The 24,172-nt window shown below is 39.2% G+C and overlaps 3 protein-coding genes across 4 annotated transcripts in view; all 3 read left to right on the top strand.

Annotated features, from left to right (window-relative positions):
- Nucleotides 1-7,696, top strand: part of LOC137623349 (uncharacterized) — a 40,127-nt gene extending 32,431 nt beyond the window's left edge. For both annotated transcript variants that reach the window (XM_068354174.1, XM_068354172.1), the window contains one exon: nucleotides 63-7,696. In XM_068354174.1, coding sequence (XP_068210275.1) covers nucleotides 63-3,123 — 3,061 coding nt within the window. In that variant the 3' untranslated portion in view covers nucleotides 3,124-7,696. The remainder of the gene's footprint in view (nucleotides 1-62) is intronic.
- Nucleotides 7,697-22,318: 14,622 nt separating this feature from the next.
- On the top strand, nucleotides 22,319-22,705 carry LOC137623640 (uncharacterized). The gene has a single exon (XM_068354472.1). The coding sequence runs from the start codon at nucleotides 22,319-22,321 to the stop codon at nucleotides 22,703-22,705; it is 387 nt and encodes a 128-aa protein (XP_068210573.1).
- An 18-nt stretch (nucleotides 22,706-22,723) lies between these two features.
- On the top strand, nucleotides 22,724-23,887 carry LOC137623639 (uncharacterized). The gene is made up of 2 exons (XM_068354471.1): nucleotides 22,724-23,599; nucleotides 23,795-23,887. Exons 1-2 carry the CDS (start codon nucleotides 22,724-22,726, stop codon nucleotides 23,885-23,887), a joined length of 969 nt encoding a protein of 322 aa, XP_068210572.1.
- The last annotated feature ends 285 nt before the right edge of the window (nucleotides 23,888-24,172 follow it).

Genomic DNA, 24,172 nt, shown 5'->3' with positions numbered 1-24,172 from the left:
AAAAGGGTTACTGAACTGGGGATTCTCCTTATGATTTATTTCATGTTTGCTTGAAATTTCAGGAGAAACGTTGTTATTGAAGACCTACCAAAACATTTGATTGATGGCATCTCTACGGACTTCACGAGCTTTCCCTTGCTACTTTGTGGTTCAGCTGGAACAGGAAAGTCAACTATACTCAGGATTCTTACATTCTCAGCTGTAGAAAGCAATAGGTTTGGCCTTGTGTTGTACCTTGAAAATATGTATAGACAACCAAAGCTGAAAAATATTCCCCTTGTCACCTCAAGCTCTGATTTTTGGGAACAAGTTTTTAACTGTGTTAAATTTTTAGCAGCAAAAACAGTGCAGAATTATGGATTTGAATCTGTGGCAGCTGTTATTAGAGAAAATATAGATAAAATATTGTTCATAGTAGACTGGAATATGAAGTCCATGGGAAATATTTTCAAAGAAATGCAACATGGCACTTGGATTGCTGCCCATCAAGAGGTTCTATCACACACCAATAATTGGAAAGTGTTGGAAATAAAGCCATTTACAGAACACCATGTTCTTCAGCTTCTTCAAAAGTCCAGTGGTGGCCGGGAGGGAGATGTTATTCGTCTCTATAAACAGAGTGAATGCAAGCATTTAATTTCAACGCCAGACATGGTAGAGGTATTTAGGACACATGGGAGTACTGTGCAATTTGGCACTGATTTTGAACTAATTGCAGCTTTTGTTAACACCAAGCTCAGAAACAGTGGTTGGACTTTGAGTGAAAAATTGCCGGACATATTAAAATTAGGCGAAGTTGCAACGAGTGTTTTGGTAACAGGAGATACCAGTGCTTATGATGAAAGAGTAGTAAGTCAGATAGATGGTGCTGTGAAAGATATGTTTTTGTGTACGCAAAACAGAGAAACAAAATTCAAACATTCATCTGTCCAGGATTTCATAGCTGCATTGTATGTTTTTCATTGCCCGGGTAAAGCCTGCAAAAAGTGGAAAACATGTGCTCCAAGTTTCAAGAATGTATTTAAATTTGTTTGTGGTATGTGGTGTAATTCTGGTTTTTGGAGTGATAGTTGTACTCTTTCAGACGAAAGAGTAACTTTTATGGAAGAGTATCTAACTAGTCTCTTTGATATTAAAAGCTGGAAACATTGCAAAGGAAATAGAGAAGCAAAGCCAATGGAAGTAGAAGAAACAAGGAATGAGAGGCAGGGCAAACAGAAAGCCAAAATTGTAAATTCTGGAAATCCATTAAAATGTGCTTTGGCTCAGTGGGATTACTTAATTGCATTGGACGATGTTTGTCAAGGAGACCCACGAGTGATCAACCTATTTGTAAAGCTTCTTTCTTCAACACAGTGCTGGATATTTGATGTAGGTAAATTTGATGACAGAAAATTAACAAGAATTGTTGTTTTACTGAAAAAAGTCAAACTGAATGAGGATTATCCTTTGACCATCAAGTTAGAAAGTACTCCAGATGTCAGAATGTTGATTAAAATGTGGAACAAGTTAAAGAATATTCAGAGTTTACAGAATTGCACCCACGTGAAGTTTTACATTACTAAAGGTAGTTGTTTCCCTTACACTAATCAGAATGCGCTTAGAGAACTATGCAAAACGTTGGTGAATGCGCATTGCTCAGTTTTTATCACCTCTTTCAGAGGCCCTTTGTTATGTTCAACAACTCTTGAATTCTTGAAAGGGCATTCACTTAAAAACTTGGATACTGTTGACGTGATTGTTTATGAAGTGTCTTCTCTAATTGAGATTTTGAAATGTGATCACTTGCCAAACCTCAAATATATATCTGTAACAGTTGAACTGACAAATGAGGAGCAACTTCTCACATCATTAATGCCATTTCATATCCCAAGTCACCAATCACTTAAGCTAAGGATCAAGTATTTTGACAATATTCAGAAATTTCTAGATAAGGCACAGTGTCCTGGTAATCTCAAGTCGTTAAGTATTTATGATGTCTATATCACTGTTAACTTCAGTTTAAATCTATTGGCTTTTGAAAGTATAGAAAATTTAAGTTTAAGATTTCAACCTTATGTTATGGACCAAGTTGAAAGCCAGAATCAATTTGTAGATGAACATTTCAAGCAGAAATTAGTCAGTGAAGTCATGGATGTAGATGAAAGTAATATGGTTGATCAGAATTACAAAATCCCAAGACGAGGGTGGATGCTTGCTATTACTGTTAAAGTAAAGTACCCACCCAAGCTAGAGAGGTTGCTTCTAAGAAATATGGACTTTTATGGAGATTCAAACAATAATTTGTTACTAAATATCTTTAAAAACTATAATATACAGAAGTTAATCATCTTAGATTCACAGCTCTCTTTGAGAGGAGTTAGAAAGGTTTTGAGTTCCCATACAAGTGATGGAGATGAAGTACACGTTGTGACAAAGAAATTGAGGAATAATAAACTAGAAATGGATTACAATGAGGAACTGTTAAAAAGGCCAAGGTTGAGCAATGATGAACGGGAGCAGAAAAAAATAGAGAAACCAAAAGGAAAAGAAATTGTTATTACTTCTGAGATAGAACTTTGCAAGTCATGTTGTCTTTTCCCTTGTTTATGTACAGATAGTGACTTGAATAGGAGGGAGAATTTTGATGACCTTGTGAATTTAATTAAGGATGTTTATCTATATGACATTGTAAGTTTCAACTACGCAAGTAAAGTTATAACTATAAGGAAGGACGTATGTGGAGACTTGAGAGTTCAATGTGCCTTGCCTGGGTTAATGGATGAAACTTCTAAAAATCTTAGCTCAGATCATTCCTTATTTCAAAGGTTTTTTAAGATATTAGCTTTAGCACAGAATATTTGTTTAGAGCAAACTCAGCTTTCCTTTCAAGGTGTGAAGGATGTTGTTGATTATCTCAAAACTGTAAAACAGGCATGTTTGGACCCTTTCTCTCTAACAATTATATCTTCATATCATCCATGTGATGAGGAGGTCACATTCACATTTATGGAGACAATCAAGAGAGAAAGAATATTTACAACATTCAATTTTTGGTGCTCATGTGAAAACAAGTGTTTCAAAATTAAGAAAACCTTCAATGGTAAAATGTTGTACAATGATCAGGTACAAGAAGGATTATAGTGGTTTTATCAGTGGGCGACTGATTTTAAGTAAAGAAGATACTAACACCAGGGTTTATGTGAAGGAGACTTTTATTCAATTTTCAAAAGGATTTCTTCATTGAATCTCCCCAAAGTTAGTTTTCTCTCTCTACAGAAAGATTTAGAGGAAATAATAAAGAATACAAGAATTTTCCTTCTCATTTTATCATACTGTACAGTCTCCTAGGTATATAGCTAGCCATCACTACTGGGTAGTAGCAAGCTGGCTAAATATATAGCTTCCTTTGTTATAGTTAGCCATTCTTTTGTTGTCAAAAAATCATAATCTTACCTCAAATTATTTTTTTTCAGAGTTTCAAATTTGTCATGTTCTATTCTGGATACAAAGATATTTCCAACTTTTGTAGAGGTGCAAGTTAACTCTGTTTACAATTTTAAAAACCTATATAAGAAACATCCTGATTCACAAATAGCTATGTAAGGCCTCAGTGAGGAATGCTTCATTTCAAATTAGTATGACTGCTTGGTTCTTCGTCGAAGTTGCAGAGGCACACCTTTTTAGCCATTGTTTCAAGGATGAGTACACTGAGTATATTATTTTTCAGGGAAAAATTATTTTAACATAACTTGGCTGTTTATGTTTACTTTAATAGACTACGTCCATTTAATTATAAATAATGGTTTTCTGACACACAGGAAGTTTGTCCTATAGTACAATAATAGTTACTTTTTGGTGAATCAAAAGACTCGAAAGTATATTATATATTATCATCATCTACGCCATTGACGCAGAGGGCCTCGGTTAGATTTCGCCAGCTTTTAATTCAGTACTCTTCCATTCATCATCTCTTACTTTGTGTTTCATAGTCATCAGCCATGTAAGCCTGGGTCTTCCAACTCTTTTAGTGCCTTGTAGAGCCCAGCTAAACGTTTGATGGGGAGAGCGAAGAGGATGCCCAAACCATCTCCATCTATCCCTCATCATAATCTCATCCACATATGGCACTCAAGTAATCTCTCTTAAGTTTCATTTCTAATCCTGTCCAGCCATTTAACTTCCAATATCCATCTGAGGGCTTTGTTCTCAAATCTATGAAATCTATAGGAGATTGTTTCATTGTCATACCATGACTCATCTTTATAAAGTAACACCGATCTCACTAAACTGATATATATTCTGATTTTTATAGGTAATTTTAGGTGATTTTATTTCCAAATTTTACTTAACCTAGCCATTGCCTGATTTGCTTCTTCCAGTCTTTCACTAAACTAATTCTAAAGACCCTGTATTGGAGATCATAATTCCTAAATACTTAAGTGATTCTACCTCATTAATCCTTTCTCCTTCCAATGATATTTCATCTTCCATTGCATACTCTGTTCTCATCATCTCTGTCTTTCTTCTATTTATCTTCAGCCCAACCTCGTGTGATATTTCATGCATTCTGGTAAGCAAGCATTGCAAATCCTGTGATGTTCTGCTAACAAGGACAACCTCATCGGGATACTCTAGGTCTGCTAAATTCCTATCACCAATCAAGTTCAATCCTTCACCATCTCCTACTATTATACTCATTACAAAGTCCATGAGGAAGATAAACATCATAGGAGACAACACATTCCTTTGGAGAACTCTGCTGTTCACTGGAAATTAATTTGATAAGACTCCATCAACATTAACTTGGCACTGGCTTCGCTCGTGAACAGACTTAATCAAATTCACATATTAAAGAGGAATTCCATAATAATGCAAGACTCTCCACAAAATTGGTCTGTGAACGCTATCAAAGGCTTTTTCATAGTCCACAAAGACAATCAAAAGTGGATTTCTATATTCTAATCATTGCTGTACAACGTCTCAAAATGGAAACTTGGTCAGTGCAATTTCTCATTATTATTTTGGGTAGATTGGAAAAGTCTCTCTCTCCATTTACTTCAGATATTGGCATAGGATTGATCGCGCAGTTTGTTTTCTTTGCTCTCTTGATAATTCTGGAGATGTCATCTTGTGTTATGTTGTTAAATCGTATTAATTTTGTCTGTGTGCCTGGTGTATCATTAATCTGATGTTGAGTATTTACAAATGATCTGGTTATGTTTTCAATTTTTAAAGAATACTAGGAAATTATTTGCTAGTTCCTGGTCACTGTATCCATCAGGTAGCTTCTTTTCTTTTACATTTCCCATTATACCATTCAGGAGACGATATAACTTATTTACGTCTGTTGCTGCTTCGAGGATCTTTCTCTTATAGTATTCACTTTTTTTTCTTAGTAGTTAGTTATATTGACACAGCAGTTTTGTATTCTACCCAAATACTTTGTTTTTAACCTATCCCATTTTCTTTCTTTACATATTTTATCCCTCTTTTTTACCAAAGTCTCTCCATCAAACCAAGGAGATTGGTCTTTTACAGTTATAGTTTTTTCCATCGGTGGGCAAATGGTATCATATTCACTTTTACTCACTTTATTGTAAGTGGTCATAAGACAGTTAGCACACTTGGCTCCTAACAGACGTTGGTCATCATGATCACAGGGATGTTGATAACATCATTCATTTTCTTTGTAACTTCTTCAATAAATACGGTAGGAGAAAAATTTGATTTATGTCTAAAGTTTACTAATGCATGTTTCTATAGAGGTAGACTAAACGTAGTAAGTTTGTGTACCGGGGAGATAGTACATTTCTCTTCGACTTTTATATCAGATACAATATTATTCATGTCATCGCTTATAAAAAAAGGTCTATTGTAAATGTTTTATCACTAAGTTAAGGTATACCATAAGGTCAGAAACGTGGTCAGTGACCTGATACTTGAATACCATAAACTGTACTTGAAGATAAAATATCCAGATGTGTCGAGTAAAATGAATTCCATGCATACAACCCGAATTATGTAAGCCAGAATGTGATAAAAAAAATTTTATAATTAATTTAGAAGGGGGATTGGCCATGTAAAATTGTAACTCATATGTGAAATCTTGTAATTTCAAGCCATATGCTCCAATTTACCGCAGTGTTGTCTGTATAGCACTATTTCCCCTATGCATCTGATTTGCTTGCGCAATCGGTGTCACTGGATCTGGTGTAAACTTTCATCCTCTCCTCTAGGGTCATCGATCATTGTATATTGCGTTTATCATTGTCCTTTGCTCAACTTCTTTTATCTTCCTCAATATTGATAAGGATATTTTATGGTAATATTATTATGAAGATAACAAAATCTTATCATCTCACTGTCCAAAACACATTGTGGACTATTTAAACTGATATTTGAAAATTGTATACTTTGAGCCAAATAAAAACAATAATAGACGAAAAAATATCTGTTCTATTCCAGGATACCGTGAAACATTTCTTAATAATTCTAAGTAAACAAAAATTTAAAAAAAAAATAGCGTTTAGAACATAAATATAATAGTATAATCCGTTTTAGCTATATATTATGATCCGAGTGATCTTTTGCACAAAGATACAGCTACGGAATGAGATGCAAAGAAGAATTAAACAGTTTTTTTTACTTTTCAATCTCATGTTCCATTTGAAGTTACATGTAATTTACTATCCTTTTCTGAGTGGGGATACCTTAGCATGGTGAAAGGGTTTGTGTATCGCCATGATCAGCAAAGCTATAATAGTCAGGGCCACCCATACCAGGTTGGTTTGCTGTGAGCAATCAGACTAAAGTCACCTACCAACACCGATCTGCAGTAGCCAGCGTGGTGATGAACATGGCCAAATCCCAGACATAACTAAGGACTTGTCTGAGGCCCTTTGTTCTACAGTGGACTAGATGCAACTGCATTTGTTGTATTTTATTGAACCATAGAAGAAATTATTGTACCCTATGAATTACTTGACAATATTATTCTGCACATTATTATTATTATTATTATTAAACGCTAAGCTACAACCCTAGTTGGAAAAGCAGGATGCTATAAGCCCAGGGGCCCCTACAGGGAAAATAGCTCAGTGAGGAAAGGAAACAAGGAAAAATAAAATATTTTAAGAATAGTAACAACATTAAAATAAATATTTCCTATATAAACAATAAAAACTTCAACAAAACAAGAGAAAGAGAAACTAGATAGAACAGTGTGCCTGAGTGTACCCTCAAGCAAGAGAACTCTAACCCAAGACAGTGGAAGGCCATGGTACAGAAGCTATAGCACTACCCAAGACTAGAGAACAATGGTTTGATTTTGGAGTGTCCTTCTCCTAGAAGAGCTGCTTAAAAACAAATGACAACAGAAAGAGTTATGAATATGGTTAGGTATTTTTATTTGGCACCTGTCAGGTGTATCGTTATCTGTTGAAATGCGTGACATCAGTCAATTTTTTTATGACTATTTCTGAGTTTTAGCCCTTTTTCCTCTTTGAGATACTGGATAATTATAACAAAATATTTGAGAAAAGAGAATGCCCCAGATCCAGATCTACATCGTCGTTTCTTAATACGTATTCACCCTCTAATGATGCAAGTATTGCCAGTGTCAATCTCTCTTTCCCACAATATCCTTACATTAAAGGGTCCGTTGCCAGATGCACCCTCACCAATGCTTTCATAGGCATCCATTTTCCACCCACGGTCCAGACAGCATACCAATTTTAAGCCTCTTCTACGTACCTACGTCCTCTAAAGGGGCTTAGCGGTGGTGAGAACCATTCGAAACCTACCTAAATCTATTACGCAGTAAAGAATTTCTCCTACATATATTCATAATTACATGTACAGCTTATATATACAGTTACAGTCATACCTCTCTTCACGAAAGGATCTGCTAACAAAAGTTTCATGCTGCAAAACGAGATGCAAATATTTTTATGACTCACATTACGAAAAATGTTTCATATAGGCTATATATATATATATATATATATATATATATATATATATATATATATATATATATATATATATATATATATATATATATATATATACATATACATATATATATACATACATACATACATACATATATATATATACATACATATACCTGTATATACATGCATACATATACATACATACACATATACATATATATATATATATATATATATATATATATATATATATATATATATATATATATATATATATATATATATATATATATATATATATATATAAATATAAATATATTCTGTAGTTTTCCAACTACTGTATGTTACATACTGTAGTTTTACTGGTACACTACCGGGGTTAGGCTAGTGCATGGCGGCACTAACTGATAGAGAGAAAGAATGGAAAGGAGGAATTCCTATTATTATGGTTTAGCACAATAATTGGAAGTGTAGGAGGGCTACTGCCACCTACTGTCTCCTTGCCAGAATGAGAGTCCAAATGGAAGGGGAGGAATGCATCTGATTCTAGCTTCCATCCAGCCACAACTTTTGCCGCCAGCTGTACTGCCGGTTGCAAGGTCTGTGGATGGCAGTCCAAGAGAAGACTGAAGATTTCTCAACAGTATAATGGGTTTCCCACTGGCAGCCATCAGGGCCGGCTCCATCTTTCCCCCCGAGGCATTCGCTTCCGGTGAAGAAAGGGACATGAGGAGTTGGCCGAGGCGGCAACCTAACCGCCGCTGGTAGGGTCTCAGCCGGCAACTTAGTCAACCCAGCAAGCAGGGGTGACTGTCAGAATACCGGCGAAAGAATGTTGTGACGGATAGGCCGATACTAAAGGACAGGGGGGGGGTGTTAAAGGGTCTTATAGTTTGCAGGGGAGAAAGGCAACGGCAGGTATGCCGCCTACTTTCGGCTGTAACCTAAGGAAGTATGGCTTCCTGTGCCGACACCGTCCTGGTCGGCAGAGGAACAAAGATTTCCCTGTAGGCGATATTGTCAGCTATAGGACGTGTCTTATAGTTTACAGGGGAGAAAGGCGGCGGCAGGTATGCCGCCTAATTTCGGCTGTAAATTAAGGAAGCATAGCTCCCCATGCCGACAATGTTGTGGGTGGCAGAGGAACAAAGATTCCCGTCAGCAACATTGTCGGCTGCAAGACAGTACACCCCGAGTTACAGTCATACTTGGCGGCAAAGAAGATAGACGGCAAAATACTATCCAAGTCAAGCCGGAGTTTACTACTCTGTGGCGATGACGAAAGATAGGGTTGCTGCTTGTGATGGCGGCGCTCAGGGATGAGAAAAGGTTTAGCCTCTTTTCTCTAAAAGAGAAAAGTATCAAATTATACCCATAAATTCTAGGGGTTATTGTATATATCCCCAACCGAATTAATAGGAAACGATAGGAAGTGGTTAAACAATGGGAATTACTGTACTAACATATACAAAACAGGTTAGGCTAGCCTAACTCCGGTGGGGACCGCGGCTACGGTTGGTACCTCCGGGGTCCCCGTCGTATACGAAAGTAACGTTACCTATCGGAAGAGGAAATATTATAATGTATGCAAATCTTCACTTGTATAATTTGCCTATCGAGCTAAAAAGTTTCTTTATAGCTAAATACCGGGAGTGTCGCACTACTGACTAAATAAAATGCATTTATGGCGTGCGACAGCGGTCTCAAAATGGCCGCCTCCGGTGTCGGCAACGCTCCACTAAACACACTTAAATTATACGAATTTAACTGTGAGAAGGGAGCCTAAATATCATACACAGGAAAGATCAAATAATCAACTTTCCAGAGGATGAAGATACTGGAGATTGCATGATAATATTCCAAGAAACAGTAACAACACCGAGAGAAACGTGGGAGCGCACTTAGCTTAAATGCTACAGTTCAAAGGAATGATGGGCTGTAGTAGTACGGAGAGGAGGTCCACCGGGTACTTTGATAACGGCTCCCCTTTCGTTCGCCACTCTTCCCCCTCAAAGAGTTAAATCTATTCGGGGTGAAGATTGCTATGTGTCGTATCAAAAAATACGTCCCCTGATATTATGCCATATCTTTAATTAAGGATACTCGCACCAGGAGTTAGAATTCTGGAGACCTATGGTTAATTCTCTGGGAGTATCACTGTAGCAAATATCCCTTAGAAAGCTACCTAAAGGAACCTTCCATCAGGACATGGCCGAGCCCAAAAACTCGTAGAAACCAAATTAAAACAATATTAGGCAGTATTTGCTGTGTTAAATCTTCAGCTTAGGCACCTGCTCGGGTCATGGAACAATGGCTTTTTAGGTTAGGAGTTAGCCCACCATGGTGCAGCATTTATTTGCAAAAAATCAATTTTCGCGCCTGTGTCTGTAACCTAACTATCACGGAGGAGGAGGCCTAACTGTAATGTTGGCTTTTTACACTAAGTCGGGTTGAGTGCGTGGGATTTTTGTACAAACTTTGTGTATGAATTTTGTTTTTAGAGACTAGTCAAGTCACGGGTCAAAGGATCACCACGTGTCAGACTCCAATTTAATCAATTACTATTGTCAAAGACCTTCAGTAAAGAATACTTTTGATTATTATTTTAATTATGCTAAGAACTGCATTTCTTTATTTCGTTTAATTGTGTTTGCATTACCTGTTTTGCTCTTATCTGATTTAACACTAATTCTTGTAATAAAGTAATCAGATTTGGTTATACATGTTCGTATTTTTAATCCCTTTATTTTATTGATTGTGTTTGCAATATAAGTATTTAACTCGGGACTATACCCGAGATATTGAAAAGGGTAAGTTCATCTAAATAGCTTAAGGGTAAGCGAGTTAGTGAGTGTACGCTGTATTCACTCTCAGTGCTTCAAAGGAAAATATCCTTATCTAACTTTACTTCAATACATCCCTACTCCCATCCCTTGCCATTGTCTTCATTTGTAACCAAAATTCGCACTGAACACCTCACTGGTGTAGCTAGGACAGAGCTGAAATAGAGCCTAAGAGTAAGCTGGCATTAGTCGTGACAAAGCTAAAGTAGGCCATCAGATTACTTTTTTCACATGTGGAGTTTTTAGGCCACTAAACAGATGAAGCTTTCAGACTACATCACCAAAGTTATTGCCAGGTTGTTGTGCCTTTGATTGTTAATGCTCCGATCCTCCCCTGTTGATCTTGGTTGCATGTTGTAGGGAGACATTCCCGGAACAATAAGTTGCCACTTAAAATAAGAATATTCTCCACAATATATATTTTTGGGGTAGAGCCATGTTGTTTTGATGGAAGTTCTTCAATGGCAGCTTTCTACTTGTGATATGCCTGCGAGTGATATACCAGAGAATTTTACCTTAGAAGTATCACGAAGCTCTAACCTCCGGAGCGAATATCCCGAGAGATATTGTGTATAGGAGCGAATATCCCGAGAGATATCGTGTATAAATCAGGGACGTATTAATAACAAGCCATGGCTATCCTTCACCAAAAAGAGTTAAGGATAAGGGATAGAGTAGGATATGTGGGCGAAAGAGCCTTTACAACTCCCGATCTCAATGTGTTACAGCTAAATTTTTCCTGTGGAACCATTCCTTTTTGCAGAAGCCATCTTTGACGGTTACTTGGAATTTTTCTGCCAGTTTTCTTAGCTTTTTGAGTGATTTAGCAATCATGGATGCTTCAGCTTCTTCCTCATCGACTAAGTTGAGTACTCTTTCCTCGTGTGTTGGAGAATTTTACGTTCCCACCCCATTTTTCATTCGATTTGCATACCTTTTATTATCTGTGGCCGGCGCTGTTGCATCATGTTTCCAAATCGCTCAGATATGCTTAGTTATTTAGTCATTTTATTGTAGGAATATGTTTTACATTATTGTTTTAAAGTGTGGTATGATTATGGGTATCCCAACCCCTTTTTCATGTTGTTACAGTACTTGTGTTTTTTATCAGCACTGACTTAGGCTAGCTCCACCTTAACCTTACTAGTTTCGAGAGGCTCCCCATCCTCCCATGACGCTGACTTGTCACAGCGGGGAGCTGCGGTCCTGAAGGTCCCTCTGGGAGCCGAATAGTATTTTACAGTTGTCCTAGGGCAACTGTTATCACTTTCCACTTAACCTATATGTTTGGCTAGCTGTCACAGGTCTTGGGAATTTGTTCTCAGTCTGCTTCTTGTTTAATCATTGGAACACATTACCCCCTCTTCTAATGATGACAGGTAGACCCCCTTGTGTCGTCTTACCCATTCTTAGGCTTCCCTCTTAGTTTCTGGTAGGCTATGGCTGGTTCTGAGGAATTGTCCTCTGTGCCCTATCAAGGCCTTAGCCTTGTGCCACCCTATCAATTTTTGTGCCTCCTATCACCACCCTTTTCCCTTCCCCTTGTGCCTGCTAGTGTGCCTACCTGCTGTGGAACTTTGCTCCCATCCCTGTCTACGAAGTAATCTTCGTCGCCATCTTGGGACAGGATGGCTTGTAGGCTCTCTATCCTGGTCCAAGGTGGGGGAGATTTTTTCCTTTCCTGGACTAAATCTCTCTGCCGCCTTAGAGACCACCCTTGAGTGTTTTCTCTGCCCCTTCCCCTTCCTGGTTAGGCCATAACCTGACTGTACTGGGAACTACAGTTCCTCTTGTCCAGTCATCTTACCCTAGCTATTGAGTTTTCCCTCACCCGTTAGGTAGGCTAGGAAAGGCTTGCCTACACAATTCCTCCTATGGCCTAATACTATCTAGGCGTAGAGTTGGTATCCCTTGGGGTTCTCCTCTGCCACCTTAGCAGTTGCCTGTTCTGTGACTGCAGCTTCTCATCCTGTGCTCACTGGATGTCTGATGGCTATGGAACATTCCCACTGCTGCCTTGGCTGCTGCCTTAGACTGGTCATCAGCTCATTCCTATCCTCTTCCATATCTGAGGAACATTGTCCTCAGAAGTTGGTCGATTGGATCCAGCTTGGTTGTCAAGACATCCTTTAAATTTCCAATTCTTAGCATCCTGGCTGTCTTGTACTTCTCTCATTATCTGACGGGCTAAAACCCCTCTTTTCATAAGTTAATGATAATGACCAGGTCTTGGCAAATTCCCTTATTAACTGCCTTTCATTCCTGTACCTCTCCTCCTGATTGTGGACCCTCCCCATGGGATTATCCACTCTCTTCCTGTCGACTTGACTATGTGTCTGCTGCTTTGTGTCGACATGTCTGAGTTGCTGAAAGGTCAGTTTTTATCTTGGCTGCAAGATATAGTTGCCGCCTTAACCCAGCTACTGCCGCTTCGGGGGCACTTGTTGTTGGCTTAGGCAGTATGATAAGTGAATTTGCCCTCCTTGGTTGTCCAATAGGACCAACTATGGAGGTCCTGGTGTTCCTTTAACGTGAACTTTTCCTCTATATTCCTACCACACTATCATTGATGGTTTTTCAAAACTCTCCAATGATTTCTGAGCTGGTTGGCATGAGTTTTTATTATCTTAGTCTTAAGCCATATTTTAGCTGGTAGGTTTATTTATGCTAGGATTAATCTTATGCATTATTTTATGTATAAAATTCTATATGTATGCTTAATCTTTGGAAGTAATATTTTCTACAGATTTGAAGTCATTGAAATTTTTTTCTTTACAAGTTGCTGATGGAATGGTGTGTTCAACAGTCACCTGTATCAGGTGGGTCAAGTTGTCCTGTGGACACAAAACTTGCTGGAAACATTATGACTGTCATGTTTCCAAGGGGTCTATTGCAATCTGGGAACCTACTAAGTGTCAGGTTTGCAAAGACCTTCACACCGGCTTCCACAATACCGAAGGCTCCTTGGACGTGCAAGTATATAGTCGGAAGACGCTCCGTTACTCAACAAGGTGCCACTTAGCTTCCTTCTAAGGAACTGAAGGACCTCCTCTTTCTCAAGGCCGAGGTGACTGCTGTTTTGGTTACCAATTACCGACATTTCAACTTTTGTCGGTACCAGCAGATCATGCGGATGATGAAGTTCGGGACGCTCTGCAAGTCTTGCGTGTCGTCACAGGGGTAGGATCCTGCTGACCATGGAAGCCTCTGAGGAGTCATTGGATGCACCTCACATGAACACAGCTCCCAATCCTTCTTTAGCTTATTCCCCCATCCTTGCTGCTCAGGTCCCAGCTTCTACCTTGACCCCCTATTCCTACACCGGATAAACCTTTGCTTCCAGGGCAATCGAAATTTATGGCGTCCAGGAAAGCCTTCATGAAAAACGTAAACGCCAAACATGAACGTTCTCAAGCGGACCTAATGGCGAGAATAATGCTCTACAAAAGGTACCTACTTCTAAGGCTCCGCCAGCTTCGAGCCGACCTGAATGTGCAGTTGATAACCCTTGGCATTATGCTGAGCATATGGTCTTATGTGAAGGGTACCTCCACATTGAAGAGGGGTTGGGTTCCAAGTCAGTCTCGGACTTGGAATTATTCCCATTGATCGGTAGTTATCCTTACTGCTGTCTAAGGCTTAACTCAGAAGCATCCATCAGGGATGATACGATCCCTAAGGAAACAATCATCCTGGACCACAGCAAGGCTCTGTCTCTTTTGGTTAAGGAGCTGAAAACGGCTGAATTCACAAACACCCAACTTTCTGCTTTTGGCAGGAGGCAGCCCTCTTTTGTGGCCCACAAGGATACAGTACTTTCTTTCCTTTTGCCTCCAAAAGTTTAGAGGTTGTAAAGAAAGCAGTATTGCTGTTACTTTATTACTTCTTGCTAAGCTATAACCCTAGTTGGAAAAGCAGGATGCTATAAGGCCAGGGGCCCCAACAGGGAAAATAGCCCAGTGAGGAAAGGAAAAAAGTAAAAATAGAATATTTTAAGAAAAGTAACAACATTGAAATAAATATTTCCTATATAAACTATAAAAATTTTAACAAAACAAGAGGAAGAGAAATCAGATAGAACAGTGTGCCCAAGTGTACCCTCAAGCAAGAGAACTCTAATCCAAGACAGTGGAAGACCATAGTACAGAGGCTATGGCACTGCTCAAGACTAGAGAACAATTACAGTGTAGTAGTTAACCCCTTAGGTGAAGAAGAATTGTTTGGTGATCTCAGTGTTGTCAGGCGTATGAGGACAGGCGAACCCATAAAAAATTTACCAGACTATTTAGTGTATGTGTAAGCAAGGGAAAAATGAACTGTAACTAAAGAGAAGGGTCCAATGTAGTACTGTCTGGCCACTCAAAGGGCCCCATAACTCTCTAGCAGTAGTATCTCAACGGATGGAGGGTAAACCATTGCCAGTGCTAGAGGAGTGCAAATCTATCTCCTTAGCTGTACCTTATGATTCAGACAGAAGATGTCCGATATACCTTTGATGTTAGAAAACTAGATAAAGACATCAGAGGCAAGCAGTTTAATGAAAAACTGCTCAGAATTTCCGAATCCCTATTAACCCTTTTACCCCCAAAGGACGTACTGGTACGTTTCACAAAAGCCATCCCTTTACCCCCATGGACGTACCGGTACGTCCTTGCAAAAAAATGCTACAAAAAATATTTTGTTCATATTTTTCATAATTTTTTGAGAAAATTCAGGCATTTTCCAAGAGAATGAGACCAACCTGACCTCTCTATGACAAAAATTAAGGCTGTTAGAGCAATTAAAAAAAATATACTGCAAAATGTGCTGGGAAAAAAATAACCCCCTGGGGGTTAAGGGTTGGAAATTTTCAAATAGCCTGGGGGTAAAAGGGTTAAGGGAAGAATTGGAAGCTGAAGAGAAACTGCCTGTTTATCCTTCCAATCTCATCTAGAGATGCTTATTGGAAACTACTCTAAATCTGATCTCTTCCCAGTCTTGATAAAAACTCTCCTAACCATGTTTCATAGAGCTCTCCATGCTTTCTTCCTAGCCAGAAGAGCGTGTAGAGAACAAATCCTAGCCACTGCTACGATCAGGTATGAACCTAGAAAGCTGATCGACTCCAATATCTGGGGAAAAGACCTCTTCCCCAAGAAATTGGTTAAGGAAGTCATGGACAAAGCACCTCAGGAGAATAATAGCCTTATAGAAAAGTGTATGTCCTCTAAAAGGAAATTTACCCCTGGTGGAGGACCTCAACCCTAGGGCAAGAAGCCCAAAAAACATGTTAAGGAAAGGAAATCCTTTCCTGTCATGACAGCCTCAGTTGCCGCCATCCCTCAGACTGTGTACACTGTTCCCCAGCAGTTTGTATCACAGTCTCCAGCCTTCAACCTGGTGTATGAGAGAGCCACCACTACATTTCACCCTGTTAGAGCTCAAAAGAAGAGCGCCAGTGGCAAAGAAAGGTTTGGAAAGGTCGGTCAGTTAAGAGGTCGAGGAAATAGAGACAAGTTTATATATATGTATATATATGTATATATATATATATATATATATATATATATATATATATATATATATATATATATATATATATATATATATATATATATAATATACGTATATATACACATATATATACGTATATATACACATACACACACACACACACACATATATATACATATACATATACATATACATATACATATACATATACATATACATATATATATATATATATATATATATATATATATATATATATATATATATATATATATATATATATATATTAGAACTCTGTGATACCTATAACTTAAAATTCTCTGGTATATCACTCGTAGAAATATCCCAAGTAAAAATCTGCCGTTGAGGAACTTCCATCAAGTCCTTCACAACAACAATGAGAAGCTCTTGGTTGGGGGACGACTCTACCTGTTCAGGAACCGATGGGAGTTCGATCCCTTGGCTCACAGCATAGTCTCAAAAGGACTAGGCTGGAAATGGAGACAGAAACCACCCAAGTTCAAGGGGTTCTTCCAGCCCACAACCCTATTCTTGGAGGATTATGTACATGATCTTCTCTGGAAGAGTCATCCGTTAGACAAAATCCAGGAACTTTCAAGGGCGGCTATTCTGCGTGCCCAAGAAAGATTCAAGCACTCTTCGAACTATTCTGGACTTGTCCCCACGAAACAAATTCACTCTGAACGACAAGTTCCAGATGCTGACTATCTTGCAAATACGGACCCTACTACCCCAGAGGTCCTACACTCTCTCCATAGATCTTACAGACGCCTAATGGCATATTCCAACAGGTCGGCACTTGTCCCCTCACCTTGGTTTCAGACTGGCAAGAAAGGCTTATGTATTCAGAACTAGGCCCTTCGGGCTCAATATAACTCCAAGTATTGTCACGAAGTTAACCGAGGTCATCATCCAACAATTATGGAACAGAGACCTCCAGGTGATGGTATACCTGGACGACTGGCTAGTCTGGGCTGCAACAAAGTAGGAGTGTCTTCGCACAGCTCAAGAAGTCATGAAATTCCTAGAGTCTCTATGCTTTTAGATCAACTTCCAAAAGTGCAGGCTGTGTCCAGATCAAGAATTCCAGTGGCTAGGACTTCACTGGAATCTAAAGTCACACATCCTTTCTCTACCGCAAGGCAAGAGAAAGGAAATCGCAAACTCTGTCAGGTGCCTATACTCTGTACAAGAGTACTTGCCAGGAGACAACAAGAGTGTCTTGGCTTCACTGCAGTTCGCTGCCGTGACAGACACAATCTTAAAAGCAAGACTCCAACAGAGTCTGGAGAAAAAAGGCATCAAATGCTCGGAGAGATCTTCGCCACAAAACCCCGGTCTTACTGTGAAAGCAGCTCAAGCCGTGGATCACTGCCAAGAGTTTATCAACATACGTCCCTCTACAATATCCTCCTCTGTCTGTGACAATTTACACAGACGCCTCGGAACAAGATTGGGCGGGACACTCCCCTTCCAAGAAAGTACAGGGTCAGTGGCCAATCACATTTCAGAAATTTTCCATCAATATTCTGGAAGCTATGGCAGTGTTTCTGACTCTGAAGAGAATGAACCCAAAGACAAAATCACACATCCAATAAGTCATCAACAACAGGACGATAGTCCACTGTGTCAAAAGACAGGGCTCCAGGTCTCCTAAGATTAATCATGGGATTCTAGCCATACTTACTTTATCAAAGTTTAGGAATTGACATCTCTCAGCAGTTCACCTCGAAGGGGTTTGCAATGTGACGCGATCGCTTTGTCAAGATCCAAGCCTCTGGATACATAATGGTTTCTTTACGCGAAATCATTCCTTTTCCTTTGAGAACTGCAAATTGATCTATTTGCAATGACCTTCAACAAGAAGCTTCCTCGGTATGTAGCGCCAAACTTGATCTGGAAGCGACTGGAATGGATGGGATGTCTCTGGATTGGAATTATTGATCTCTCATCTACCTATTTCCACCATTCAACCTCCTAATGAAAGTCCCGAACAAACTGCAGACTTTCAAGGGAACAGCAGCTTAGTGGCTCCCAAGTGGCCCAAGAGCAATTGGTATCCTCTTGTTCTGGAACTCAAACCTCTCCAGGTCCCTCTACCATCTCCAGCGCTGTCCCAGGTTGTTCAGAAGAAGACTGTCTTTGCTTCCTCTTGGATAATGAAAACCCTTTAGCTCAGGAAGTTCTCGCCCTCGTGGCTCAATGAAAGTTCGGAGTTGCAAAGGAGAGAATAGACTTCATAGAATAGTACAAGTCCAACACAACGAAATGACAATATTTTTTCTTCCTGAAAAAAATGGGTTGCATTCGTGAAAAGTCATCAGCCCTCCTTTATTTCTATGGACATCTGTATTTTTTTCTTTCTCTCATTGCATAATCAAGGTCTGGACTCTACAACTATTGCCTCATGTAAGTCAGCACTAACTAGACCAATTGCTTATACTTTTGATATTGCCCTCAATAGTGAGTTTTTCAATAAGATCCTGAAGGCTTGTGATAATTTGAAACCTAATTCTCCTCCCAACACTATTTCATGATCGTTTGGTGAAGTCCTACACTGTGCCTCTTCGATAGATAGCGCTTTTCAACGTCCTCTGAACCAACTCCACAACCTGTTGCTCAGACTAATGCGAGTGAGGAGATTCTGACTTCTCTGAAACTCATGATGGAGTCATTCCAACAGGAACAGAAAGCCATGCAGGAGTCATTGAGGAAGCAGCAAAGAACTACGCAGGAGAGATCGACCGTCTCTGTTAATGCAGAAACACAAACCCATCTGGTTAGAAAAACAATGTCGTTAATTTTGTAAGTGGTAGTTAAAAAGTTGAGAGGTGTAAACAAATTACGATTTCATCTTACTTCCTAAAATTATGAAGTCTCTTTGACAGTTCAAGTAAGGTTTTCAAGGAGAACAGTTGTATATATTTCGTAAGGATTCATTTTGGGCACACAGATGTAAGTTTTTTGACGAACTTATATGTATATATTTGTTTTATGTCTTATTCATTTAAGCGTTAAAAGGCGTAAATTGGTTTATTTGTGACATTTAACATTTGATTGTCCTATAAATATGATAAAATGTGAATTAAAGTGGCAATGAAAGTGTCTTGTTTAGAAAATTATATTTAATTAGCTTTGCAAGATGTATTAAGGTACATCATGTCACCGTTATGACTTATTGAATATTATGAGCTATTTAATAATGTACAGTATTTAAAGTTTGTAATAATTCCTTTCAGGAATGAACCTACTGCTACCGTTACTACTTTTACTACTGTTACTACTACTACTACTACTACTACGGTTAACGGAATAAAGGTTAAAGTTGAGTTTCTGAGTTTGTGTTGCCCATAACAATAGTTCATTCATCTTAACATGAATACGGATCAGAAGCACAACGTAGAAGACAATGGTGATGCCAAGGAGAAGTTATGCACCCTCAAGAACAACCAGACTGCTGCTCTCTCTGCCCTCACAAAGAAATGGAATGAAGTCAGCAAGTGTATGGAGAAGCCCGATAATCTGCATTTAGTACAGACAGGCATGGAGGAGTTTGAGGAAGGGTTAAAGAAGTACAAAGACTGCCTCAGTGATTACTTGTCTCAACTACCTGTCAACGAGCACCAGTCAGAAATCAAATGGTTTGAAGATAACGAATTGTCTGCCATAGGATTCAGATTACAGATGCATAAATGGATAGCCACAACAGAAGCAAATTTGCAGGATTCTATGGATGGATCTTCACTGTGGAGCAGGTCACATAAATCCAGGAGGTCAGTTAAAAGCACGGCATCAAGTGTAAAGTCTTCTCTCATACAGGAGAAGGCAAAGTTAGCTGGTTTGCTTGCACAGAGGGCACTGCTTGAGAAACAAACAGAAATACCCCAACAACAGGCAGAATTAAAAGCCAAGGAAGATTTGTTAAAGTTGGATGGTGAAATAGAAGCAGCAAGGGCGAGGGAGAAGGTGTTCCAGGAAGAAGTTATTCCATCGACAGACAAAGTTTTAAACCCTGAAACACCAGCATTTGTTCCCAGTCACAATGTGCATCAAAATAAACCCAATGTGACCATGCCTTTTCTACCCATGGCACCTGCCCCAGAGTCATTCTACCAAAGTCAGCAACAGTTAGCAGCGGCTATGATGCTGCCTCATGCTGAAGTGAGCAAGTTTTGTGGTGATCTTCTTGAATATGCATCATTCATGTTGGCATTTAATGACCGCATTGTGCCACACACCACATCAGACTCCAACAGGCTGTATTTCTTAAATCAGCATCTAGAAGGAAAGCCTAAGTCACTCATAGCTGGGTGCATGTTTATGAATGCATCTGAAGGATACATTGAAGCAAAAAGACTTCTGGACAAAGTGTATGGAGATCCATACAAGGTTTCCATGGCATACATAGACAAGCTAATCAAGTGGCCACAAGTGAGAGGTGATAACAGTGAATCTTTGCAGGAATATGCTTTGTATCTTGTGAAATGTAATCATACCATGCAGTCATTGTCAAACATGCAGGTTTTGAATGATTCGCCAAACCTTCAGAGGGTGATTTCAACGCTGCCAGTGTGTATTCAAAATAAGTGGTTGGATCATGTGATAAAGCTCAGGAAGCAAGGTGTTTGTGTGTGTTTCACCACATTAGTGGAATTTGTGCAGAATGCAGCAGAGGCAGCAATGGATCCTATATTCAGCAGGGAAGCTTTGGGTAAAGTGTGTGGTTTTTCAAAGGCAAAGGCAAATCATGGCTCAAGTCAGACCAAGCAAAAATCGTTTGCAGTTACAGTGCAACCATCAAATTCTGTCAGCCAGTATACTAGGAAATGCCAACACTGTAGTGGTCATCATGACCTTGAGGAGTGCCCTCAATTTCTGCACAGGAGTGTGGATGAAAGACGAGAATTTGTTAAAGTCAACCGTCTTTGCTTCAGTTGTTTGGGCAATAACCACACTTCAAAAAGGTGTCTCAATCGACGGCAGTGCAAGACATGTAATAAAAGGCATCCTACCACTCTGCACATTGAGAATTTTAGGATGCTTGACAGCAACAGTGCAATTGTGTCACAAGCTAGTGCACAGTCTGAAAGTACAGGTCAAGGTTGTGCTAAGGATCAAGATGGTATTCAAGGTGAAGGTTGCACTCCAGGTCAAGGTAATACTCAGACTAAGTAATGTGAGGTCTTCTGCATGTACAATTTCTGATACAGTGTTGCAATCAATCTTGCCTGTGCAATTACGTGTAAAGGGTAGCGACAATGTAGTACAAACTTATGCCTTTTATGATACGGGCAGTACAGGTTGTTTCATTAAAGATATTATAAAGGATCAATTAAACTGTAAAGGTATTGAAACAGCTATCAAGTTGCAAACAATGCATGGGACAGATACGGTTAAAACCTTTATTGTGAATGGTCTTGTTGTTGCTGATATACATGGTAATAATGATGTTGTATTACCAAAGGTATTCACACAAAAAGATATTCCTGTTAATCATGATCAAATTCCAAGGTATGAAATGTTAAAGGATTGGCCTCATTTATCAAGTGTTATTAATAAGATTCCAATGTATCAGCCAGAGTTAGACATAGGAATTTTGATAGGGAGTAACTGTCCAACAGCTTTACAACCTTTAGAGGTTGTACCCACTTCAGGTTATGGCCCCTTTGCAGTAAGATATTTGCATGGATGGACAGTTAATGGGCCTGTACATGTTAAGGTTAGTTCAAATGGGGTTTCATGTCACAGGTTACTTGTATCTGATGTTCAACATGTTACTGACTGTATTACTGTTGAAAGTATTAGGAAGTACTTTGAGTTAGATTTTTCAGAAAGGGATCTTGGGTCAGTTCCTGATGAGCGTGGCTTATATTTTGAGGACACCCGATTTGTGAAAAGGTACCAGGATGACATTGAATTTAGAGATGGTCACTTCAGCTACCCATGCCTTTCAGAAATCGCTATGTGAATCTTCCTAACAATAAGAAGCAGGCTGTTAGCAGAGCTAAGTGGCAAAGGAGGAAGATGAAGAATAGTGAAGATTACAGACAGCAGTACACAGCATTCATGGACAAGTTGTTTGAAAAAGGCTATGCTTACAAGATCCCAGATGATGAGGTCAATAAGATTCCTGATTGGTATCTTCCTCATCACGCAGTTTTTCATCCCAAGAAAGGGAAGACTAGGGTTGTTTTTGACTGTAGTGCCAAGTTTGAAGGTGTGTCATTAAATGATGTTCTGCTACAGGGTCCAAACCTCACCAATTCATTGACGGGAGTACTCATTAGATTCCGGCAGGAGGTTTATGCATTCATTGGAGATATTGAAGCTATGTTCTTTCAAATAAAGATTCCACCTGAGAATCAGGACTATGTTAGATTCTTGTGGTGGCCTAATGGTGACATCAATTGACCTCTTGAAGAATTCCGAATGGCTGTTCACATTTTCGGAGCAATCTCATCACCGAGTATTGCAAATACTGCATTGAAGGCCACAGCAGACAAAGCAGATGAGAAGTATGATTCAGCTGTTGGCAACACCATAAGGCACATTTTCTATGTTGATGACTGTTTGAAGTCATGTGCGGATGTTCCTACAGTAGTGAAGTTGGTGAAGGATTTGGTATCTGCAACTGGTGAAGGAGGATTTAGGTTAACTAAATTTGTCAGCAATTCAAGTGTTGTCCTTAAAGCTTTGCCTGCTGAAGATTGTTTGGTTGAAAGTGACAACTTTAATCTTGACATGGAGAGTTTAATGACAAGAGCCTTAGGAATGTTATGGGACCTTAAAGAAGACTCATTCAAGTTCTCAATTGAGCTTAAGGATAATCCATTCACCAGAAGAGGATTGTTATCAACTATCTCATCATTATATGATCCCCTTGGGTTGCTCTCTCCAATCATCTTACCGGCCAAGAAACTGTTACAAGAATTGTGTCAAGTTGAGAGTTTGGACTGGGATGAGAGGATTCCAGATGAGCTAGCTGAAAGGTGGCAACATTGGATACAAGGTCTTCATTTACTGGAGCAGCTTTCAATACCAAGATGCTTCAAGTCAAGTGGGTTTGGTAATGTGACAGGTTCAAGTCTTGTATTATTCAGCGATGCAAGTACAGTTGGTTATGGTGTTGCAGCATACCTTGTTCTTCACGATGGAAACCAAGTTCAGTCAAATCTTGTCATGGGAAAATCAAGAGTATCTCCCAAAAAGGTGGTGACTATACCTAGGTTAGAACTTACAGCGGCAACTGTGTCTGTCAAGGTTGCTCAACACATCCTGAAGGAGTTGGAGTTTACTGTTGGCAAGGTAGTGTACTACACAGATTCAACAACAGTCCTTCACTATATTCATAGCAACACTAAAAGGTTCCCTGTTTTTGTAGCCAACAGAGTCAGGGTTATAAGGGACTACTCCCAGCCTGAGCAATGGAGATATGTAAACTCCAGTGATAACCCTGCTGATGTTGCATCAAGAGGTATTAGTGTATATCAGTTTTTGCAGTATGACGAATGGTTTCATGGCCCATCATTTATTGCATCTGATTATTTGCCTTCACAGGAGTATGTGTGTGCAGATTGTGTTGATGATAAGTGAACATGTGTCTGCGGTCACAATTTCTGAAGAACATCATGGGTTTACAAGATTAATTGAATATTTCTCTTCATGGTCAAGGTTACAAAAGGCAGTTTCTGTATTTCAACAACTAAAGTCAATCCTTAGTGGTAAAAGGAGAGGTTGTGTAACCACTGATGCTGAAAGGGCAATCATAATGTATGTTCAACGGGAGGTGTTTGGTGATGAAGTGAAGGCTTTATCAAGGGAATTGTCAGTTGGCAAGAGTAGTCCAATATATAAGCTTGATCCCTTTCTTGATTCTGA

Source organism: Palaemon carinicauda, chromosome 30 (genome assembly GCF_036898095.1).
Source record: "Palaemon carinicauda isolate YSFRI2023 chromosome 30, ASM3689809v2, whole genome shotgun sequence".
NCBI lineage: Eukaryota > Metazoa > Arthropoda > Malacostraca > Decapoda > Palaemonidae > Palaemon > Palaemon carinicauda.
The sequence above is the reverse complement of the archived record's forward strand: the minus strand, read 5'-3'. Positions and strand labels throughout refer to the sequence as shown.

Coding starts and splice junctions, on each gene's coding strand:
- LOC137623639 (XM_068354471.1), top strand. CDS start 22,724: ATGGCTGTTCACATTTTCGGAGCAATCTCATCACCGAGTATTGCAAAT. Junction 23,600..23,794: donor TGGAGTTTACTGTTGGCAAG/GTAGTGTACTAC, acceptor CAGTTTTTGCAG/TATGACGAATGGTTTCATGG.
- LOC137623640 (XM_068354472.1), top strand. CDS start 22,319: ATGAAGAATAGTGAAGATTACAGACAGCAGTACACAGCATTCATGGAC.